This window comes from Corapipo altera, unplaced genomic scaffold, assembly GCF_003945725.1.
Source record: "Corapipo altera isolate COAL_440 unplaced genomic scaffold, ASM394572v1 22b, whole genome shotgun sequence".
Lineage (NCBI taxonomy): Eukaryota > Metazoa > Chordata > Aves > Passeriformes > Pipridae > Corapipo > Corapipo altera.
In genome coordinates, this window is record NW_020884876.1 from 21,443,853 (window position 1) to 21,461,443 (window position 17,591).

A 17,591-nucleotide genomic window follows, 5' to 3' on the forward strand; every position below is an offset into this window, starting at 1 on the left:
CCTACATGTTCATATTAATCATGCAATCTTTAAGCTATTGAGAGGCTGTCCTTGGCCACAGTCATATCTGTCTCTCAGAAGTGTGTTAGTTCTGCAAGATGCTCCCCATGTGTTCTTTGTAGTGAAAACTGCATCACTTTTTATTTCTCTTAGATAGGAAATATTTTAACCGAAATGCCAATGGTAAGACTGGGGGGCAGGAGGGGAGGAAGCAAAGTAAAACTTGTAGTGAAAGTTCTTCAGTTTCTTTAGCAATTTCCAATTTTTCAAAACTTGTAAGAGTAGCACTGCTTGGGTGGACTTCATAAACTTTCTGCATCATCTGATCATGTAAGAAAGCCAAACTGTAGCATGTGTTTTAAAGACCCAAGCTCCACTGTGCTAGGTGCTGCAATGTTTTTATAAATGGCAGTACAGGATTGGCCATAGTGTGGCAGTTGTGCAAGCGTGTGTTTTTTAGATCTGGCAATAATCTGGATTCTGTTTATTTTAGTCTACAATTCCAGTAAAAATCTACATGTGTTAAGCAAAAAGTTAGACCTCAAACGTGCAAGTATGTGTGGATTCTCTAAGCAGCACAGCAAGCTGCACATGTTTGAGTTCCTCAAAACAGTTCACTGTTCACGGAGAGGTGTGCATGCCTGCTGTAGGGTCAGATCAGTGTGACAAATTTAGTATACATACTGTGTCTAATTGGAGAAATGCATCATAGACCACCTTCCTACTTTGATATCTTTTTCTGCTTTATATGCAGATTCTAAAATGAAGAAATTAAGAGGGGGAGTTGGTTTTGTTTGGTTTTTCATTGGTTCGTTGGTTTGTTTGTTTGTTTTTACTTTTTAAATTCAGTACTAGATAAGCTGAATTTTTCTGAGTAGGTTACTGAAAAGAAGTACCCCTCCTTACAGTGACTATGGAGCACTTTCTGACTTTTCCCGCTATCCTGTTTCCAGTGTCCTTTGTTAGCCCTGTCTGACCAATGCCTATGGAGTGTTCTAGGAGGCTTGCTGGCCTTCAGGCATCTGAACTGACATCTCAGCAACTGGGTGATTGGGGCTGTTAGTGAATGATGGAGCTGTGCCTGGGGACCCAGCTGTGAACAGTTACAGCAGATTCTTTCAGATCTGGGGCCTGGATGTCACACTGTTCTAATTTCTGTTCACCATGCATATTTCAATATGCATATTCCTGCATATGATTCCATCGTGACAGTAGGAACAGTGTACCAAAAATTGCCATGAGATGCAGTAGTCTTGTTCTAACCCCTCTTCAATTTGCAAACAGTTCACTTGAGCTTTTGTACATGTTGTAGCATGAAGAGATTTAATCAGACATTGAAACATGACAATGCTAATAAAAAAGTTGATGTGATATAAGGAATTTTATTATGTAAACAAATAATCATGTTTTCTCAGCCGGTTCTGTTTAAAAACAATTCCAGAGTACAGCAAATATCAGTTAAAATTGGAGCAGGTTCTTTCTCGAGTAAGCTGGCACATAATAACCTTACCTAGAACAGGAGGCCTGAACTAGCAGCATTTTAGTAGACACCTTTGACAACTGAATAAGTAACTGCATTTAGTACCAGTCTTACCTGACCCAAGAACAGCATTATTTTCCCTCAAACTTTGCAGGTAAGGCAAGTGACTAGTGCACTGTTCCCACTTGTAATGTTACTGCTTTGCAAGTTCCCTCTCTAGAGTTTTTCTTGCATGGCTCAGAGGCATTTGGGGTTTAAAACGGGCAAGTTCCTGACAGAGGTGGTTTTCACATCCCTGCAGTGTTGCAGTTAGAATGATGGCCTGTGCAGCAGGACTCCAGACTGAAAGGAAAAGATAAATGGTTCCCAGAAAAGCAATTTCTCTGATGGTCTTAGGACTCTGGTCTCCCCTCAGCTGCCAAGTAGTCAGTGCATTTGCCACTTGCAGTGCCCAATTTTTAGGATCACAGCCCTTCAGATGGGCACTTTTTAGGAGCCTGTGATCTTAGCTTCACTATCCTGTCTGGAGAGAGAGACTCTGACAGGAGAGGCATTATGGTTGAGAATCATCGAGCCTGGGTGACACTAGAGGAGAGGACAGAGTTAAGGTAAGGATACTAGTTGCAGACGCACAGTACCACACAGAGGAAGGCTGAATTTATGGAATATACCCAAATGAATTTAAAAAGTTAGAAGCAGTAATTACCATGGTAGGGACCATGTATGATCAGCTAACATGGTCCCAAGGGCTAAAGCAACTATAATTCAATTTTATTTAGGCCAGAAGGAATTTGCTGGCTAAGCAAGCAGCTCTTCCCCACAATGGCTTTGTATCATGACCCTGTTCAGCGGGGTACTTCATGATATGCCCAGTTTAAAGCACATCCTAATAAATGCCTTGCTGAATCAGCCTAGGAGAAGAAAAAGTGCTGATGAGAACAAGATGTCTATTCTTTCTTCCTCTTTGGAATCCTGCCACATCTTCTACAGCAACATAAGCAACACTTAACAAGAATGAAGACAGCAATGGCTACACAGGTGAACAAGAATGCCAGAACATCCAGGGAGTGGTACTGGTACCAGGTGAGATGGTGAGAAGCTGGTCTCAAGTGCTTTGCTCCTTTGTGGCGCATGACAAATTCAATCCAGAAGACAGCTCTGTCCAGAGGCTTAACTGGCTGGTCATGTTGTATCTTGGATAACTTTAGAGCATTTTCCTTATAGCTGGGGGAAAAAAAAGAAAAAATGAAGAAACTAAGGAGATTTCTCACTGATTCCTGAAACAACCTGTTCAGCACCTGGCAGTCCTCTTGAGGAAGGTAGACAGCCCTACTTTTCCTTTCATCAGTCTTATTTAAATATATTTGAAACTGGTCCAATTTATTCCTGTATGCATAAAATTGGGTTAAAAGTACTAATAGAGAAAGCCAATATTTTGCAAAGAAATGTTATCAGAAATTATTACAGATACTCCTTAAAAAAAGCAACATGGAAACATTTGCAGCATTTTATGTACCAATGTAATAGAGTGTGGTGGTTTTGGCTGGGATGGAGTTAACTTTTTCTTCACAGTAGCTGGTGTGGGCCATGTTTTGGATTTGTGCTGGAAACAGTGTTGATAAAATCGGGATGCTTTCCTTACTGCTGAGCAGCCCTTATACAGAGCCAAGGCCTTTTCTCCCTCTCACACCACCCCAGCAGTGAGGAGTCTGGGAGTGCACAAGGAATTGGGAGAGGACACAGCTGGGACAGCTGACCCCAACTCACCCAAGGGATATCCCAGGCCATATGGTGTCATGTTCACCACTAAAACTAAGGGGAAGGTAGGGGAGGCTGGATACACAAGATATCATCCAGGTTGTTACAGGTCACCTCCCACATGGCTAACTCCCTCAGATACTAGATACCTCCATCAGTGTTGCTCCATTTGCTTCAGGAATTTGAAAGTTCGTATTGAAGGAACACCTGTCACTCACACATGACAGGAGTTGCTGCCAAAGACTGAGGACTTCTGCATTTTTTCCAATCTCTCTGTCAATGGCCTTAGCCTTAGCATGGGATCTAAGCTGCTGGCCTTCCTTACCCTACTAAGTCCTGAATAATAGGTATGGTAACCTATGGTAAGTCAGGGGTAGGAGAAAGAACTGTTGTGACTACAGACAGAGAAGACCTAATACAACTAGTGCCTCCAGAGGATTTACTCTAGCAGAGAACTGTCTCAAGAGCTGCTTTGGGCTTTCCAAAACTTTCTTGAAGGGATCATAAAATATAAGGAAAATCAAATTGTTGATCTCTCCTATTTGAGAGATGCTGATTCTCAGAAATGAAGAATGGTTTTCCTCTGAAACCCAAACTCAGCTACTCTGCATTTTCCATCCAAGAAGAGCTAGCAGAATTTCTCACATCAGCAGCACAGGATTTTAATAACCTCAGCCTACTGTAAGGCAAGAACAAAACTCACGTGGAATTGTGAATTACTGTATTCAGTGCATCAACCAGGTCCTGAGTCTTCAGTGTGTTGAAATCCACATGAACTGCAGCTCCCTTTGCCACTACATGAGCAATGTTGTCGTGCTGGTCAGCAAACATGGGAATCCCAACCATTGGGATCCCGTGGTAGATGGCTTCATAGAGCCCGTTGGTCCCACCGTGAGTAATAAAGGCCTTTGCGGAGGGATGTCCTGGAACAGGGAAGGAGAGGCGCATGTAACAGCAGCTGTGGCAGACTGGGATGACTGGGATGTGAGCACTGCAGAACACTGGGGCAAATACACTGCCAGAGAAGGGAACAGCCCTTGACCTCTGGCTCAGCAGCAGAGCTTGCGCACTGAGCTTTCATGCATTCGTACTTTTTTAATGCAGTGTGTGAATCATCATGTCCTGCCAGACTACCCCAGTTACTTCAGCTCTCCTGCTCTTGTGCAGTTCTAGTTTTCACATGTTATCAGGTTCACAACAGCCCCCTGCTTCAGCCTTGCTTAGGTCAGGCATTTTGAAGAATAAGCCTTGGAGATTAACTGCAGAGGCCAAATCCAACTCCAGAGTACATCTCTACTTTGGTATTTACTCCTGCCTACAGGTGTTTTTGAGCCTTTCCAGACAACTGCCACCAAGCTCTGTAAGTCAGAGCCTTTTAGGAAATTGAGGCTCCCAAGAGCAAAGCTCTGCAGCTTAAGTTATGAAACTAAGTGTATCCACAAGTGTTATGTGGTTCTGGTCCTTGAATTACCCATTTCAGTGGAAAAACAAACAGTTTTTCCAAGGATACAGTCCATCCTATATAGAATCAGTCTCACCAAGCAGGTCATTTTGGGGTATCCAGTCATAAATCCTGGTGTTGGAGCCCAGAGTTTCTGGTTTTTTCCCTTTGTACCGCCAGAGGACCTTGAACAAAGGAAGAATAAGATAAACATGGTGCATGCAATGTGCCATTATGTATTATTGCATGTAATGTAGGGCTTTATCTCAAACCCATGTGCCTTTTCCCAGTAATTCAAATAGCTACGGCTCCAGTTGAACTCTTTGATTAGTTATTATGTGCATGTTATAAAAATCAACTGAAGTGATCTCTGTATTTTGGCCTATGGACACACCTCCACGTAATTTGGTTCAGAGGTCAAATACCAGAACTCCCCATGAGGTAGCTCAGCAGTCTGCCCCAGTGTCCCAGCTGTAGCATATCCAGCAGGGATGCAGATAAAAAACAGGCCAGTTCAAACTTGAAAGTCTCACTGAAGGCAATAGGAGTGAAAAAAACAAGGCAAGGCAAGTTGTTTTAAGCTTGAAAGGAAATTCACCTTTTGTGGAAGCTGGCTGAGGGCTTTGGCAATCACATTACTTTTTTCATCACTTAGGTTGTAGACCATTGACCCAAGAGAGAATACCACAATGCCGTGTTCCCCGGAGCTCTGAACAAATTCTTCCATTTCCTAGGAGAGGCAGAAAACATACCAAGAGTAATTATGCCATGCAGATTGCAGAGGTTTCTGTTAAAAAAGGTCATAACGTTTTTAGCTTATCAAGGAGATGGTTGTGGTGTACAAGCACCTCCACTGACAGAAGGGTGTTACAAAGACAGACTTGGCCCTGAGCAAAACAGTTTCTCCTCAAGAATGAGCAGGACAAGTTGAGACAGGTGACAGATGCTTTGTCTTTTGGAAAGAAAATCTACCAGTTTCAGGACGCATTTCTTTTGGAGCACAAGCAGCTGGAATGGATCCTGGCACTGTCATGAGCCAGCCACACCCTGTGGCCCCCTCCATAGCATAGTCATGGTTCTGGATTTCCCTAGAACAAGTACTTGGCATTACATAACTCTGCAGGAGTTTCATGCTAAAAACTGACAGGGTTTTTCAGCATCCTGATCACAGATTCATTGAGTCACTGCCATCATTTCCTTAGTCAGACAGTTCTCTTATTTCTTGCAACACACCACATTGGTCAGAAGATTTTCTACAAATCAGACCAATAGGTTTTCCTGTTCCTTTTTTTTAGTTAGTGTCATGTGAAATGGCAGTAATATCCGAAAGAGAATGGTTATCCATTTCGGCCAGTCTCAATCCCTGCTACAGGGGAGTGGTAAGGGAGTAGAGAGAGGTGGTTTTTTTAGTAGACAACTTGCACTGAAAATGGCCTACATATTTTGAGGCTCCTACAGGAATGATAATCTAGACCTGAGCTTGTCATGTTGCCATCATCAGTATCTGGGAGTTTTAAATTCCAATGGAATATGGCCATTCACAGCAGAGCGTAGGCTGGAAATTATCAGGTCTTTTACTCCCTTTAAGATGTCTTAGTTAAGTACAATAGAAAAAGTGTTTCTCACTCATCTCTTTCTGCAAGCCTTGACCCCATTTTAGTTAAAAAATTTGTCCTGTCACAGTGCCTTTTTGCATCACGTATTTCAATGTTATAGTGGGCTGCAAATCTGTATCTTATAACTAAATCTTACACTTAACTACTCTGAGGTAGCCCCTATTTTTCCCAAAACAGACACTGTATTCCCGCATGCTGACGTCCGCTACCCTCTTCTAAGACAGCAGGCTGTAACCCTGTAGCCCCAGCCCTCAGTTGGAGGGACATGGACAGATGCTAAATAGCTCCATGCTCCCCACCAGTGGCAGAGTATTTCTTTAAGAATGAGCTTTCTCAGGACATGGCTTGCATGGTTCATCAGGGAGAGAAACAGTCTTTGTTCTGCTGCACAACCAATCAACCAACAGTAGAGCAAAGCTGGAGTACCTTTGGTAGTGGCTTTGCAGGCTGGCAATGAAGTCCTCCAACAAACTCAAAGTTGGGCAGGAAAGGGCGTGGAAATTCAAAATCCCAGTAAGTTCTGATTAACCATATCTCTGCTTTCCCAATCGTCTCACACAGCGTTGTGGGTCTTCCTGCGGACAAGGTACAAGAGGTTTAGAACATGCACGGGAGTGACCTTGTTATCTGTAGATTGCAAAACAGGAGCCTTACCTTTGTCTTTTGGAACTCCCAAACAGTGTAATCTATCAAACCATGCATAAAATGAAAACATTCACAAATCTGGACCTATTCCTTGCCTTGTCCTGTGTTCAGCCTTGGCAGGTGGCCATGAACAAGGCAATACAATCTTTAAAAGGATTTTGAACCTTCAGGATTAATTTAGAGCAGTACAAGTGGGAAGCATTTATTATCTGTAATATAGAAGTGCAGTCTTGTTGCTGTAATTCTTGCCACTGAAAGACTTCATTACCTGTGCATAAAAATGCATTTTGGGGAAGAGAACAATCACAGAAAATTTAGTTCCAAATAAAAAATAAATGAATCACAAAGTGATGATCAACTGTCAGGGAGGAGGAAAGTTTTTAAATGAAGTTCTGTAGCATTTTTCAAATGGTGACTCAGTCAGTGGCTGCTCAGACAACAATAGAAGACATGTACAGACATCCCTAGTTTTCTTGAGAACTGGGTCAGCTGCTTCTGACACATATTGGGAAAAATTGGCCAAATCCATAGATGGTTTGAATGTCTTTTTATGCAAAATACATTGTCTCTAGAAATCCATCTACAGAGAAAAATCTAATGGTAATCTAATGTTTTATATCTTCCCATTCAGAAAAAATATATATTCTTAGATACACGTTGCAAGTTGTCTTTGCAGTATTTTCTACGTAAAGCAAAACTGGGGAGTAAAAGTGTTAGAAGTATTGATGAATTATTGCCTAAATCCAGCCTAATACAAGCAGGAATCAAGCAAAATAAGCAGCAAGATAAAAGTTATCTGTCAGGCATCTTCTTATATTCCTGGATTAGTGTAATAATCTACACCAGTTTTTTTTTTCTTTATAAAGAATAATGAGTGAGTTACAAAGTTGCTGGAGTGAAAATTAAGTCTATATTACACGTAGAGTGATATAAAGGTGTAATTTAGTCTTATGTGGTACTAAGAAGAAAAATCAGTCCAGAGAAGAGGGACTGGTTTGCAGAGCACAGAGGCATTCTTGGCAAACACAGGAAGAGACTGGACAGCAACAGAAGAGATGCCCTTGTGCCTGCTATTCACTCGTTATCTGCCTAAACTGGCAGATATTCTGGACAAGATTCAAAGTCCATTAACTAAAAGGTCTATTTAATAGACTTTGAATCATGCCTGAGTTGTACTCTGTTGGAACAAAATTTTCAGGTATGCATGTAATTTAAGAAGACCATTTCAAATTCTGAATGGTGGATGGAAGGGAAAGGTGACAGTTCATAGTATTTTTTGTTCAAGAATCTGAACTCATGCTCAATATCCTGCACTATGCAGCATTGCAAGACACTTCCAGACAATGCATGTCATGTGAATGAAGGGTGCTTTTTTTGCTCTGCAGTTGTCCAAAGGCAGCCAATGTTCCCAGTTACAACAAGATTAACTCCATCTCTGTCATGCTAATGGAGCTGTCACCGGTGCCTTACATTTAGTTAATGATTTTGCCCTCCAGCCTTTATCTTCTACCATCTTAACTGTAGAAGTTGGTCATCAAGATGAAAAGGCAGCAACTGTCCTCTGAAAGCTCTAAAATGAACATACAGCTCAATGCAAGAATTCACCAGCAGTATCATCATTGACAGAAATTAGAAGTACATGCTCTGTAGATCTTCAAGAGGAACTAGAGCAAAACTGCTCTCATGTCTGATAGACTAGATCAGACCTAAAAGGGAAAGCAGAGCCTCTATGAACAAAACAGGATTGCCGCCCTGCTGACCTTTGAGAAATGGTATTTTGACACAACAGCATTGAAGTCCCAAACCATTCAAAAGGCACAACCTATGCAAGAGAAGAAACCATTCAACAGCTGCCTTACCTAAGACATTACTGTAGTACTCATCCAATTCATCACGCCAAAACTTCAAGAAAAATAAATCCGTGTAGAAGTAAATGAGGAAATTCTGTACTCTTTCCATAAAGGACATGTGGTGGGTCAGCCCACTTGTACTAGCAGGCACATAGGAAGGTGGGGATGGGAGCCCACCACACAGCCGCTCTACCACATTCCCATCAGAGAAGCGGAAGCTGTAGACAAAAGGGATGCCTAGGATTTCTGCAACGAGCTCCCCACCTATAGACAGGGGGTCAGCAATCAGAACATCAAACTTGGCCTGCTGCAGCTTTGCTATCAGCTGAGAGTTCATCACCAAGGTGTCACACGTTTGCTTTGACATATTGGTAAATACCTCCAGGTCCTCTTTCATCCTCCACATGACCTCCCAGGGGAAGGCATTAAAGACTTCGTTCAGCCAGAAATTGAGGGAGTCCTCCACGAGAGCATCCAGGGTCTTCTGGCTAAAGGGGACTTGCAGGACCTCAAAGGTGAAGGGGGAGGAAGTGTCTTGGTAGTTGATGAGCAGATTGCTTGAGGCCACCAGCACAGTCACTTCATGACCCCGGAGAACGAGCTCTTGCAGCAGCACTTTCACATTGATCCAGTGACTTGCATCAGTTGGCCAGACCACTACCTTCCCACAAAAGCCAGTACTCCAGCAGCATGCACAGGCCAAGAGCAGCCAGGGGAACTTTGGCCTCATCATCTCAGCATTCCATGTACAACTCTGGACTGACTGAACAGGAAGCAGTTCACTGCTTCACTGTGCAAACACTTTGGAGCCAACCAATAAAAGTGGCATACATTTGGTGACAAGAGTGGGAAGCGTGGCAAGAGGGCATGTCCTAACAGGAGGATTGGGCAAGCAGCAAATCCCGTTCTGGAGTCTCCTGCAGAGCCACAGCATTAAAGCATCCCTGTGTTGTCAACACTGTTTTCAGCACAAATCCATCATGTAGCCCACGCAAACTAACAAAACAAGTATTGCACATGAAGCCTTAAATGTTAAACCCCACATTCAACAATAAAAAAGGCACCACAAGATCCAAACATCTCTGAGACTTACACAACAGATCACCAAACTATGCTTCTGCCAGCACAAGATTTTCGTATCATGTCAAACAGGATAAGCATCAAAAACACACAGCTAGATACTAATAGTAGGATATCTTAACAGCTTAGCTCTCAGCAGAATTCACCTTACTAGTGAAATAAAAATAAAAACACTTTAAAGTCTCATATTGAAATAATACCATTTTATCTGCCCACCAGCAATGCATATATGTTTGGCCTGTTTCCTTTTAAGTGTTACTATAATTACTTAGAGCAAAAATGGGAAAATAATTATGCAACTATTATTTATAAAAATAATTAAAACACCTAATAAATAAATACAACTACCCTCTAGTATTTTTTTAGATACTTTCAAAAAAGCAAAGAACCATGTCTCTGCAAAGGTCATTTTATCACTGCAAATTGCAGTTCATCTGAAATCCTAGGCCTTTAAAAGACCAGAGGAGGCCATTATCTCTCATTTTGAGACAAGCTGGCAAGCAAGAAGGGTGCCAGGGGAAAACAGGTAGGATTCTTGCATAGCTTTCCAAACCTAGTACTAGTGTTTGGTGGGTATACAGTATTATTTTGCTTTTCTTAGTATTTGCTGATGAGCTCTGTTTCAAGTGGCTTTAGCACTGTTTTACCTATCCTAGAAGTGCCTGTATGGACTTAACTGAACTAGTGTAGCAGGTCAGGATTAATGGGCAACGTTTGTACTTGCCTGGATTGTTTGAATTGACACAGGAATTTGAAGGAAGGAGAGTGAGTTCAGAACTGTCTTGCTCCTAATTTGTGCCTTAACCTCTCAGCTCTGGGTATTTACTCCTGTGTGTACAGCAGATCTAATTTCTGGGAGAGAGAGCAGCCTTACCTAAAACATCACTGTAGTATTGATCCCAGCCTCCCCAGAGAAGGTAATGATACATGATGTCCTGCAAAGTGTAGCTGAAGATGTTTTTTAGCCTTTCCCAGAAGGTCATCCTATCTGTTAGGCTGCTTAGGGCGGCTGGTACGTAGGAAGGAGGTGCTGGGAGCATCCCACAGAGCCGCTCCACTGTGTTGCCTAAGGAGAACCGGATGGTATACACAAAGGGGATACCCAGCTTCTCAGCAAACAGCTCCCCACTGGGTGTCAGTGGGTCTGCCAAAAGGACATCAAAGGCAGATGCCTTCAGTCTCTCCAGCAGCGTCTCATTCTTCAGGACCCCATCACAAATGGTTTTGGTTACATTCTCCATCTTTTTCAGTTGTTGAGCTATCTTGTAAACACTTTTCCAGAATGGTAGCACTCTCTCCTCGTAAAACCAAAAATAGAAAAATTCATCCAGTACGGCAGCCATCTCCTTTTTGGTGATTGGCACCTCAATCACCTCGAAGTGGAAGGGTGAGGGCTGTGTGTGGTTGAAGATGAGGAAGCATGAAGGCATCAGCACAGTCACCTCATGGCCCCGGAGCACAAGCTCCCGGAGCATGAACTCCATGTTCAGCCAGTGGCTGTTGTCAGCCGGCGAGACCAACACCTTCCCCCCGGAGGTCCAGCCCAGCACGGCCAGCAGCCACAGCACTGCCACCTCCTTCCCTGCCATAGCCTGCCCTGTGTGGCAGTGCACCCGCGGCCTTCCTTCACCGGCAGCAGCAGCAGCAGCGCTCCTCAGCTGGGCTGGGCACGTGTGACACTGCCTTGGTCCCAAGGGCAGGGAGCCAAGGTACGTGCCGTGAAATCCCGTGCTGGAGAATAGCATGTCTTCCGGGGGGAGAGGGGGAGGGCGGGGAGAGCAATAAGTGGCTGGCACCATCTAGCACCCTCTGGTGGTAAACACCTTGCTAAAGCCGGAAGATCTGCTTCCCCTGGAGCAGCACAGAGAGCCATGAACTTTGGCTCCAGAGAGGAGCCAAAGAGTATCCTGTTGGTAATCCCAGCGCTCCTGCCTGTCTAACTACAGTCTCTGTGTTATTTGTTTGGTAGAAGAGGTGAATTTTTCATTCTTCTGGCTCTTTTAAGCACAGCTGGATACACAGCAAAGATGTTCACTGACTGTGTTGGCACACTTCTGCTTTTATAAAGCCACTGAGTGTCCCTTTACAGCCCGCTTAAAGTGGTGATCCCAGGCTGCAGTTCAAGAGTTGCATCTCGAAGTAGATGAAACTACACAGTAAATGACTCCAGTAAGACTGTCCTCGAGGGAACTTGCCTCTTCCAGAGCATACATCGTAGGAGACCAGAGCTGGTCGGTTATCCTGTGGGCCCCCTGCCTGCCACTAACTGCCAATTATGCACTATAAGTTGAAGTAGAAAACCTGTTAAACAGTTTTATTTATGGTCCCTTCTGATGTACAGTTAAGAAATAATGTAAGTCCTCTTCACTGTGCTAAAAATTATTATTTACAGGGTTTCTAACCAGCTCTGTTCCACAATGTTTTCCGAATGTTGTTGTGCAAGGCTTTTGCTATGTTTTCCATGCTGCCTGGAGCATCCTTTCTGGGATGAAAATGAGGGTGATGGAAACAGTTGCACTGTGAGGAGCCAAGCTGAGATACCTCATCTACTGTGCACATGACCACAGTTTGGTGTACTTCTGGAGTCCTGCAGCATGCAGGTATATAGAGGCGGTTTTTTGAACACTGAGAGATTTGCAAGTGGTCTTTTTCAAGAGCCTAGTGCGAGGGTAGTAGAAATGGCTTGTTGATTACATGTGATTAATAACAAGCATATTTTTCTACATATTCACTCAAAACAGTCCAGGAGAAAAGTCTGCAGAGAAAAAGACTTGTTGTTTTCACTGTTTGCTTGTGGGTGGAGGGTATGTTTTAAATAAAACTTGTTTTGTTCAGAGAGGATCGGTTTTCTATGACCAGTGACATAAGTGAAGTCTCTATTACAAAGCCACAATGCATTTCAGTGTTGCTACAGAGAGCAGCAAGGCTGGCTTCCAATTCACCCACTCCCCCCTCCTTGATATGGTACTATGGACTAGGAAAACAGCTCTGTTCCTGACTGCCTTCTGTGCAAGCAGTCATTGGAGGGAGAAATGCATAAGCTGAGGCTCCCTTGCTGAGGGCCCTACATGGTGTGGAAGCTGTATGAACCTCCACATTAAAATTAATTATGACAAAACTCAAATCCATCTATTGGGAAGACCCTGATCCTGCCTCAATGCAATGGCATAGCAGCACAGCACCCTGACAGGGGAGTGGGTGCAACTGATGGACCCTGGTGGCTCCTTCCCTTTTTTGGGGCATAATGACGAACCTCTTGCAGACCTCTCCCTTGACTTTGTGACCCTGCCAGGTTCCTAGCTCTGCAGGTCATAAGGATGGAGGCTATATAATGAGAAGTGAAGTATCAGAAGACTTACCTAAGATCTTGCTGTAGTAGATATCCCAATGTCCCCAGTAGGTCTGGAAAACATAGTCTTGCAGATGGTAGGACACAAAGTTTTTTATTCTCTCAACAAAGGACATGTGGTCAGTGAGCTCAGACAGGGCTGCAGGTGTGTAGGACGGTGGGGTTGGGACCTTGCCACAGTGCCTCTCTAGGGTGAAGGCTGGAGAGAAGCGTAGAGAGTAGACAAAGGGGATGTCCAGCTTGAGAGCAATGAGTTCCCCGCAGGGGGTCACTGGGTCTGACAGCAGCATGTCATAGCCAGCCCCCTGCAGGCGAGCCATCAGCTCTGGGTTGGCTAGCACCGAGTCACACATCAGCTTGTTCATCTTCTGCCAGTCTACGGACAATCTCCCCAGCTCCTTATAAAAATGCCAGAAGGTCAAGATGGTTGGCCTGTTATTGAGCCACAGTGCCACTATTCCATTAATCAGGCTCTGAGGGAAATCTTTCTCAAAGGGCACGTTATAGAGCTCAATCTTCTCCCTGGCATTAGCCTTGGGTTCAATGAAGAGGGTAGCGTTGGATACCAGGATGGTAACGCTGTGCCCGCGGCGGATGAGTTCTTGTATAATTACATTCATGTTCAGCCAGTGGCTGCCTTCTGTTGGCCAGACCAACACCTTCCCACAGAAAACAGGCCCTAGAAGAGCAACCTGAAGAAGGAGCAGCTGGACATATTTCTTTGAGCTGCTGGTTTTTGTGGCCATGGCAGAGTTAAGGGCTAGACGGCCTGGGAATTTTCCCTTCCGGTTAGGAATGCTGCACCTCTGTGTTGTGTTTGATGACTCCTTACTAGCACTCTTAGCAAAAGGAAGAGTTTGCTGTCACACAGGTGGTGCCTTTATAACCCACGTTTGGTCTCAGTTCTGAAAAGACAGGAAAAGGTATTTGGTGATTCATTTTTCCCTTTCTGCCTTCTACCCAGTTAGTTTTCCCTTGAGGGAGCTCCTTTCCCTGGTTAGCAGGGTGGTAGCAATCCTCACTGCTGTGAAAGGATCCAGTCCCCTGGATGGCAGCTCTGAGGCTCAAAAAAATCCCTTGCATTGTTTCCATAAACTAGCAATGCCAGAGGCAGGACAAGGAAGGAGACATCACAGGGCTAGCTTGGAAGTGGCATCCTTTTTCACAGTGAGATGCTGGAAGTGCTGATATTTCCCACACTGAGAGAAGGCAACAAATCATTCATTTGGTTGATCATAATGCCAATAATAACATGCAGTTTGTTCTGATAGGTGACAGGTGGCTTCCAATTGCTCCCAGACAACTCTTAACATAGGGAGTGCCTAGGGCACATCACCACCAACCTGGCTGCGTTGTTGGCTCATTTCAAGTGTCAAACATGGGTCTGGCCCCTCAAGGTGCTTCTCAGAGCAAAACCTACATCTTCTGGGATGGCTCTCACTTGGAAAGTTGTCCTTCGAATGTAAGCACTACGCCCTGGAAGGAGCTCTTAACCACAAGGAGACAGAATTACAGCTGAAACCCACACAGATAATGATATGCTCAAACCAACACAATTTGGGGAACAAATGCATGCAGCAAAAAACTCTTACCTAGCGTAGTCTTCCAAGGTACATTAGCATCATGCTCTGAGTTGCAAGGTGCAATTTGCTACACCAGTTTGCGTCTGTTCCTTGACACTCCCCTGCTCTCTGCCTGGGCTACTCCAGTGGGATTGATTGGTTATCAGACAGAAGCAGCTTAAGTAAGTTACCCTCTGAACTGGACTTTTCACAAGGAGGAAGTAATAAAATACGGGATGGTGGCAACAAGGCATGTATTCTGTGTTTATTCATTGATTTGTTATGCTCTGGGACTGTAATAGTTGAGGCGGTCTTCCCCATGCTAGGGTATATTATAATGTTATTACAGAGCCAGATTCTCAAGAGGACTTTGCATACTGTAGCTCGGAAATGTGATGTCTGACTGCTAAAAAGATTTTTTTTACTCCCTATAAGGTCCCAGGTGGCTAAACAAAATTGTTTGTTAGGTATATAGATTTGTTTATAAACTGTCAACAGGAATAAGGAGAGAATCTTGTGGTTTGTTTGCAGAGGTTTTCTAAAGTTGGTATGTTACCTGTACTGGCTGTGTGACTCTTAATTCTGAAGATCTTTTCAAGTTTTTAATAACCTGAAAATATAGGAATCTAAAGGTACATCTTCAAGGTCTTTAAATATCATCCATGACATTCAACCAGGCTTTTTCTAAACCCTCTGAGGGGTTTGACCAGTAGTTTGGCCTCACAGCCAGGAATTTCACTACAGTCTCTTCACAGACCTTTGTATCCAAGATAATATTTTTTTTCAGGCTAATTTAGCTTATCTTGTAAAGTCCTATAAGAAACTTACAGCTTTTCCGACAACTGTGGAAAGGCCATGTTCATGTGGGCTAGAACAGATCACAGAATCATAGAATATCCTGAGGTGGAAGGGACCCACAAGGACAACCCCAAGATTTGCACCATATGCCTGAGAGTATTGTCCAATCGCTTCTTGAGCTCTGTCAGGTTTGGTGCTGTGATCACTTCTTGGATGGGAACTAGGTTTTTGTTCCAATCCCTTAGTAAGGAATTCCTCCGTAGCAAATGAGAGCTATTACTAGGGGAACCAGAGGATTAAATTTGTCTTGTTTCCATGGCCAGCTTTTAAAGATGATACTCAGATTACTCAGATCAGAGAAGATAAGAATTTTGAGAGGATTAAAGGACAAAATCCAGCAAATGAGTGAGAAGTGGAGCAGAAGAAAAATGGTCTTAAGTGCCTGTATTTCACACATCTAACATTACTAAGTAGAAGTGCTGCAGACAGTGATGCAACCTCCAGCCTTCTTAAATAACAACAGGCTTTTCAAGGCTAAGGCCCTTATGCAAAAGTTAGGCAATGCAAACTAGTGTTTTCTTACGGGTCTCTTCACTATTGTGCTGTCTGGATGGGGGTTATGGTGTGCATGGCACCTTTATTTCTAGAAAACCTTGATACCAACCAGAACCTCAAAAAGTCAGAACCAGGGTGGAAGAGGGAAGCTTTTGCCCTGAAGAAGCACCAAATGACTCTCTGGTTTCCCTTTCACTTAATGCAATAAAGCAGCTTCTGGTCTGAAAGCAGACTTAAAATTTTGTCTTCATTATCTTCGTTTCTGAGGTGGGGGGGAAGGGGAAGGGAGGAGGCAGAAGTGAGCAGATTGAGCAATTCTGCAGAGCCGAGTGTGCATGTGCTCAGTAAAACACCCATTTCCATGTAAGCCCCAGGGTACAGGGAAACTCCAGCTGAAGTTAATGAGCTGAAATAGCCTCACTATGACCAACTTTCTCAGATAAAAGTATCTTTATAGCTCTACCCTGCAGCTGCAGGACAAAAATACCAGGGGTTAGGCTTACAGTATTTCACTTGGATTTTTTGATTCAGCTTAAGATTTTATGAACTGTATTCACTGCTGCGGCAAAACTGCAGGGGCACCTAGGCATGTAAACATACAGGCACCAAGGTGGCTCACACTGGAGCCATTTCCACTCCGCAAGCCAAAACACTAAAGAAATCAGAGAAGGTTTATGCCAAGCTTTATGTCCGTGCTGGGAATTGCGCACTGTTGGTGGAGAATAGGTACTGCAGCTGTCCTTGTCAGCTCTACAGTGAAGAGCAGCAGCAGACTTGCCAAAGCTACCTGCAGATATGGTACACTGTCTTGCCAGCATATATCTGAACCCCCAGGGAAAGCTCTGCTCTATACTGATGGGCAAGTTTGCAAATCCTGAGGGTATAGACATGATGGGACTCATCTAACAGCTCATCAGCCCAGAGAGGAGGAGATGCTCTCTCCCTTCCACCTTTTCATGCATTTTGGTGTTCATGCTCCCATGGCAAGCCCTTCCCTGTGACAAGTCAGCTTGCCAGTGATTTATAGTAGTGAGTTAGTTTGCTGCTGGGGCACAAAAGAGCTGGGCAAAGAACAGGCAGTCTATCATGGCCGGGGCAGCCTGGGCACAGGGCACAGAGCGTCAGTGACAGAACCTCCACACAGACCAGAGGTCACTGCAAACATCGCTGTACCAACCACTGGGGACAGGGGGCCCATTTGGGAGGACAGGAGTACACTCAGTGCCCCAGCAAGGCAGGGGGTACCCATGGGGTGCCAGCATCACCCAGACCAAGCACCTTTCCCATTGCCTCAGCACCATGGGGGAGCAGGAAGCTGGGTCCCAGAGGTTATTGCAGCAGACCTCACTGCAGGGGAAAGTTTAAGGCGGCTGATTACACCCAAAAGTACCCCAAACCCACCAACCTGGACCCCACAGCATGCAGCTCTGTGTGGCTGAGCATGGGCAGAGCACCCA

The 17,591-nt window shown here is 44.2% G+C and overlaps 1 protein-coding gene across 4 annotated transcripts; it reads right to left on the bottom strand.

The window, feature by feature from the left end:
- Positions 1-1,362: 1,362 nt before the first annotated feature.
- On the bottom strand, positions 1,363-14,956 carry LOC113943680 (UDP-glucuronosyltransferase 2A2-like). 4 transcript variants are annotated; one of them, XM_027635805.1, is made up of 8 exons: positions 14,812-14,956; positions 13,226-14,124; positions 10,745-11,367; positions 6,722-6,870; positions 5,278-5,409; positions 4,777-4,864; positions 3,942-4,161; positions 1,363-2,704 (listed from the first exon to the last, which is right to left on the bottom strand). In XM_027635805.1, exons 2-8 carry the CDS (start codon positions 13,963-13,965, stop codon positions 2,428-2,430), a joined length of 2,229 nt encoding a protein of 742 aa, XP_027491606.1. In that variant the 5' UTR covers positions 13,966-14,124; positions 14,812-14,956; the 3' UTR covers positions 1,363-2,427. The 4 variants fall into 4 exon arrangements, with proteins under 4 accessions (XP_027491606.1, XP_027491604.1, XP_027491607.1 ...); XM_027635803.1 differs by lacking the exon at positions 10,745-11,367 and having other exon boundaries at positions 13,230-14,124; positions 14,812-14,955; XM_027635806.1 differs by lacking the exons at positions 13,226-14,124; positions 14,812-14,956 and adding an exon at positions 8,800-9,097 and having other exon boundaries at positions 11,043-11,557.
- Positions 14,957-17,591: the final 2,635 nt, after the last annotated feature.

Excerpts from the sequence above, each read along its gene's own strand:
- LOC113943680 (XM_027635805.1), bottom strand. The coding sequence starts at position 13,965 with ATGGCCACAAAAACCAGCAGCTCAAAGAAATATGTCCAGCTGCTCCTT. Across the intron at positions 4,162-4,776 it reads ACCCCAAAATGACCTGCTTG|GACATCCCTCCGCAAAGGCC; the intron begins GTGAGACTGATT and ends TCCCTGTTCCAG. Across the intron at positions 2,705-3,941 it reads ACAGTAATTCACAATTCCAC|CTATAAGGAAAATGCTCTAA; the intron begins GTGAGTTTTGTT and ends TTTTTCCCCCAG.